Below are 5,583 nucleotides of genomic sequence, written 5' to 3'. Positions count from 1 at the left end.
TGGTGAAGGCCCTGGTGAGCGGGCTGAAGAGGCGCACGGCGTGGCTCGCCTTGCCGCACAGGAGCAGGAGGCCCTCGGTGCTGGTCTCAAGGTGGTGGCGGGAGAGCTCCGGGAGATCGACACATGCGCTGGCACCGGTGGAGAGGTTGAGAAAGCGACATCTGTCGCCCTCGGTGCGGTTGGACAGCATGATCCAGCGGCGGGGACGGAAGCGGCAGTCCAGGCCACCTCCCATGTGTGGATCATCGGTGCAGTTCTTCCACTCCTTGCACGCAGCACGGAGGCGGATGTACTCGGCCACGTCGTAGAGGAGAAGCCGACCGGCGATATCGTCAAGGAGCACCGTCGGCAGGTTCAGCCAATCTCGCCTGCCGGCACAAGGATAATCATCAGAAATAGAAAAACAGGAGAAACTAGGATAGAGGACGGGGAATTTTGAACTGACCATTCCTTGTCGTGGCCATGTTTACGTAAAGGATGATCTCCGCCACAATATCGCAAGGAACCAGCAAGGTTACGATGGTTTCTCTTGCTCATGCGACCTGCCCCCCAGATCTGTGAACTCATTTCCGACTGATGCTGGATGATGCGTGGCGGCGGCTAAACCCTCCATCGGCAATTCGGCATGGAGCAATTTGGTGCCTATATATATTTTCCATCTCTAATACTTACTAAAAAGTTACATTATCCAGCATTAAAGCGCAGCTTATTACCTTCCATATATGGCGATCAACACCCAGAGTACAAGCGAGCAATGCTAAGCTGTGAGCTGCTACCTCTGTATCCCTACCTACCGTGTCTGACCTGTGCACGGTTCTTCATGTCTTGGATCAACATCATGTAAGAGCACCTGTTCGTCTCCTACAAAGTTGTTGATGGAATTAGCAATCTGAAGCCACCCTAATACAATCAAAACATCGGAGCTCACCATAGTTTCCATTATATCAGGCTCTTTTGGTTGCGGCAGACAGCTGTGTCCGCTGCCATGGAATCGCCTCAGAGAAGAGCAGTGTCAGCGTTCAGTATCACCTCCCCTGGACCCAAGATCCACCCCCTAATCCCGTGTTTGAGAGCTCCGCCATCACCAGAAGCAAACCGCTCTCAATAGATGAACTCCAGGCTAGCAGCACACAGTTAACAAGCCCGACAGTAGCATCAGTCCTTGTCAAAACGCTCTCATACCTTGCGACGCGCCAACAATACCGCCCATGAAGTGATAAGTACCTTGTCCGTCTCACCTTGTGACATGCTCTTACATATATCGAAACCCCAATGTCTTGGATCAGTAATTCACAGGCTTGCAAGCATCTCCATGAGGTCTTCATCCAAAAGAGCCCAGGTGCACTTAGACATTGTAGAATAAAGTAGAGCATGCTCCCAAGTATCTTCATATGCATCACAAATACAACAAGACCTGACAGTGGCGAGCAATTGCAAAACTGGAGCAATCTGAAGACACTACATGCAGTGTTCTTTACTCTCCATCGGTTTCTGCAAAATTATGGATTTCAGTTGTTGGGTGAGTACTGAGTAGAGATGCACTTATAAAACATGTCAGATTTATTATCGACAAGCTTATGTCAAGTGCAGCTAAAAATCAGTCATGTCAGTCAAGCTCAAGCCTTATTCTCCAATAGGTGGACAGGTAACCAGCTTTGCTGCTGTCACTAACTCGGCCTTCATTGACAGGTCCAAAATAACAATAAAAATTTAGCCTTCATTGCACAATATTCTAATATGTGCCCCTTTTTTTTTGAAAAGTATGTGCCCCTTCTAACCAGCAACACTTTGTTCTTGTTCTAGAGCAAGCCAAAAACCCTTCTGGCTACTCCAGAAAGTGGTTCTCTTAGAGGTTGCTCATCCTGCTTGTTGAAGCCATCATCACTGATTGTATGATCCTTGTCCATTGTTGGTCCAACCACTGAACTGTCTATCAGATAGTTCTGCTCCTTTGCTGGCTCAGTAAGATCTGATGGGTTCTCAGTCCTTTCTGGTGACCTTCCAGCTTCTTCAACCTTAGCTTCGTTGTTATTCTTGTATACTTCATCCAAAGGTTCTGACGATGATGACGATGACAACGAAGGTATCTCATTTTTTGTTGAGACGAGAGGCTCTACTCTGTCATCTGCAGAACTTTGATCGATATGATAAGTGGGGACCTGGTGCTCCTCTTGCTCTTCATTGCCATAAAGGTGCAATTTCTCAAGAATCCTCCAAGTCACAGCGTCCGGTGAAAGGCCATTCCTTCTCATCTCCTTCACCAATTGATAGGCCAACTTCTTCAATCCCCGCTTGCAGGCAGTGTCAATGACTATGTTGTAGCAGACAACACTGGGACAAACCCCACAGTCTGCCAACTCATATAGGAAATCACATGCCTGCTCCAGTTTCCCCAGTTTGCAGAGGCCTCTCAAGATTGCACTGTACACATAACCATCATGTATCCCTGATGGCCAGACTACATTGTCCCAGAATGCCTTTGCTTTCTCAAGCTGCCCCGCGTTGCACAACCCTTTGATCACCACAGTGTGAGTCACAGAGTCGGCAGTGATGCTATTTGATTTCATTTCATCGATGACCTGCATTGCTCTGTCAACTAGCCCAAGGCAGAACAATCCCTTGAGGACAGAATTGTAAGTGACAACATTAGGGGCGCACCGGCGCCTGGGCATCAAAGTGTGCAGCACATGGAGGGCTTCTGCATGCTCACCTACATTCAGGTATCCCGAAATGAGTGTGGTGAAGGTGACAACATCAGGAGCACAGAATTGCCCATTAATCATGTCGTCCAAAATCTTTCTAGCCTCCTGGGTACGCCCAACTTTGCAGAAGCCATGAACGACAGTGTTCATAGTGATCACATCCGGTTTGCAGTCCCCCTGCAGCATGGACACGAGCACACTGAGCTGTTCACTTGGGTTGTCCACAGCACGCAGTGCCCCAAGGAACATATTGTATAGCCTAGTCCTGGTCTCCTCATCAGGCTTGTCATGCCCACATTGAGGCTGCAGCATCAGCTCCAGGACATTCTTGGCCTTGGCAAGCTCTTTCTCCCGGCAGAGCTCTTCGACGAGTACCTTGTATGTTACCTCTCTCGGTCGGTACCCGGAACGCACACCTTCCATCACCAGCTGGTACGCCCTCAGGCGTCCCCCAGGCTTCTGGCTGGTGCATAGCCCGTGAACAATGCAGTTGTAGGACAGGGTGCTTGGGCACAGGCCCCTCTTCCCCATGATGTACACTATTCTGGACGCGCCATGGTGCTGTCCAGCCCGGCAGAGAGAGTCAATCATCTGGGCATAGACAAACTCATCTGGGACGAGGCAGTGCCGCTGCGGCATCTCCTCGGCCACGCGGAAGACAATGTGGAAGAACCCCTCGACACACAGGCACTGCACAAGGTTGGCAAAGGCCGCGTTCTTGAGCCCCTGGTCCTCGTCGCGGCAGCGCTCCATGCTGGGCCAGAGCTGGTTGTCGACGAGGTCCATGGCCGCGCCGACGTCGCGGCTGCGGAGGAAGGCCTTGACGAGGAAGGTGCGCGCGAGGGAGCTGGGAACGAGCCCCCACCGGGGCATTTCGTCGAGCAGCTTCTGGGCGGCGCGAGGGTCCGCGGCGCACGCGTAGCCGTCCAGCAGCGCGGCGTAGGAGACGGCGCTCGGAGGCACGCGCATGCGGAGGAGGAGGCGGTGGGCGAGGAGGAGGAGCCAGGGCGCGGCGGCGGAGGAGAGCAGGGCGAGGAGGCGGTTGTAGTTGGGGAGGGAGGGCACGAACGGGGCGGCCTGGACGAGGCGGAGCGTGAGGAGGGGCGTGCGCGCGCGGAGGAGGCGGGCGAGGAGGCCGTTGGCGGTGGGCGCGTCGAGGCGGCGCGACGCGGACGCGGAGGAGAGGAGGAGCGCGACGCGGTGGTGCGCCTCGGCGGAGCGGCCGGACGCGCAGAGCGCGTCCACCAGTCCGCCCAGGTCCGGCTGCCCGGGATGCGCTGCCGCCGCCATCATGTCGGGGGCGAAAGGAGGCGCAGGGTCGAGACGGTACCCGACGACGCCGTCGCACGCTCGCTCTAGTTTCGGCGATCTGCCGCGGGCAGGTTCCCGCCGACGACAATTCAGTTCAGGTTACTAGTTTTTTTTCCTTATTTTGCTGTGATCACATACTCGTGCTATTTTTACTGTTACACACCCCACCGGTCCGCGGACCCTAAAGCTGGCCTCATATGCCCGGTTGTATTTCGATCAAAATTTAATGAAATTGAACAAATTTGATGCATATTTAAACAACCCAAGCGATATCCATTCATACTTGAATAATTTTACATAAAAACGGATAGTTTTTGACATATTTGAACTGTCATGGGAGACAGAATGGAAACCATGGTCGTCGTCCTACGTGTTGATGACCACATATGCACGAGAAGGACCTCTGATCCATCGCCGCCATGACTAGATCGATGGTGACAATGGCGGGGTACATGTCTCCGCAAAGTCGTAAGATCATGTATGGGGGCTGACGCCTGCCCAGTGCCGGAAGGTCAAGGAAGTTGGTGAACTGATGACAGGGAAGCCGGCGACCGAAGCCCCGATGAACGGCGGCCGTAACTATAACGGTCCTAAGGTAGCGAAATTCCTTGTCGGGTAAGTTCCGACCCGCATGAAAGGCGTAACGATCTGGGCACTGTCTCGGAGAGAGGCTCGGTGAAATAGACATGTCTGTGAAGATGCGGACTACCTGCACCTGGACAGAAAGACCCTATGAAGCTTTACTGTTCCCTGGGATTGGCTTTGGGCGGTTCTTCCATCTCTAAGAGCAACTCTAGCAGACCCCGCATCCAGCCGGCCCGCAAAACGCGTTTGCAGTTCATGCAAAACCGCATTTGCGGGCTGGTTCGGGCTGCCACAGATGCAGACCCCCAAACGGACCCGTAAAAAAGTATATTCGTGGAATATACTTTTTTACGGGTCGACTTCTGCGGGTTCTGCTCGGACACAGCGGCGACGACCCGCAAAAAGAAAACGACAATTCTCGTGTTTGACATAGGTTTCCACAAATAAGTTCAAATTCAAACGATATAACACAGTTTTACGCACAAATAAAAGCCAGTTCAGTACGACAAACACAAAAGAGGGCCTTGCAAAAGATTGCGCCTGTTTCATTGTAGTCGAATACGGCGAACGGGGCTTCATCGATGTCAACGGCGTTGGTGTCCAACAAATTCACAAACTCGGCAGTTGCATTGTTCGAACCATCGCTATAGTGAACGATAACAAGTCACGAGCTATCACAAAAATGGCGAAAAATGAAAGGAAATCGCCATGACCGAAGACGCATACCTTCCGGTCATTTCATCGAGCACCTCGCTTGCGGGGGGAGCAGCACCGTTGAACGGCATCGCCGGGGCACCTCTTTCCGGGATGGAGTGAGGGATGAAGAAGGCGGCTTCTTTGTAGCCGGAATCTTCGTCCGCTTTACGCCGGCGACCTTGCCGGCCTTCTCCGCCGCCGGCCGGGATCGTGCTGCAGCGTTGGCGCCCGGAGCGCGGGCCTTCGCGGCAGGGGCAGTCAGATTCCCGCCCTGCACGACCACATTGCC

At 53.2% G+C, this 5,583-nt stretch overlaps 1 protein-coding gene across 1 annotated transcript; it reads right to left on the bottom strand.

Moving 5' to 3' along the window:
* Positions 1 to 227: 227 nt before the first annotated feature.
* Positions 228 to 4,116, bottom strand: LOC125535685 (pentatricopeptide repeat-containing protein At3g18020). Its single transcript, XM_048698749.1, has 3 exons — positions 929 to 4,116; positions 446 to 861; positions 228 to 368 (listed from the first exon to the last, which is right to left on the bottom strand). Exon 1 carries the CDS (start codon positions 3,993 to 3,995, stop codon positions 1,800 to 1,802), a length of 2,196 nt encoding a protein of 731 aa, XP_048554706.1. The 5' UTR covers positions 3,996 to 4,116; the 3' UTR covers positions 228 to 368; positions 446 to 861; positions 929 to 1,799.
* Positions 4,117 to 5,583: the final 1,467 nt, after the last annotated feature.

Source organism: Triticum urartu, chromosome 2 (genome assembly GCF_003073215.2).
Source record: "Triticum urartu cultivar G1812 chromosome 2, Tu2.1, whole genome shotgun sequence".
In the NCBI taxonomy this organism is placed as follows: Eukaryota; Viridiplantae; Streptophyta; class Magnoliopsida; order Poales; family Poaceae; genus Triticum; species Triticum urartu.
This window is presented reverse-complemented; position numbering and strand designations above follow the sequence as displayed.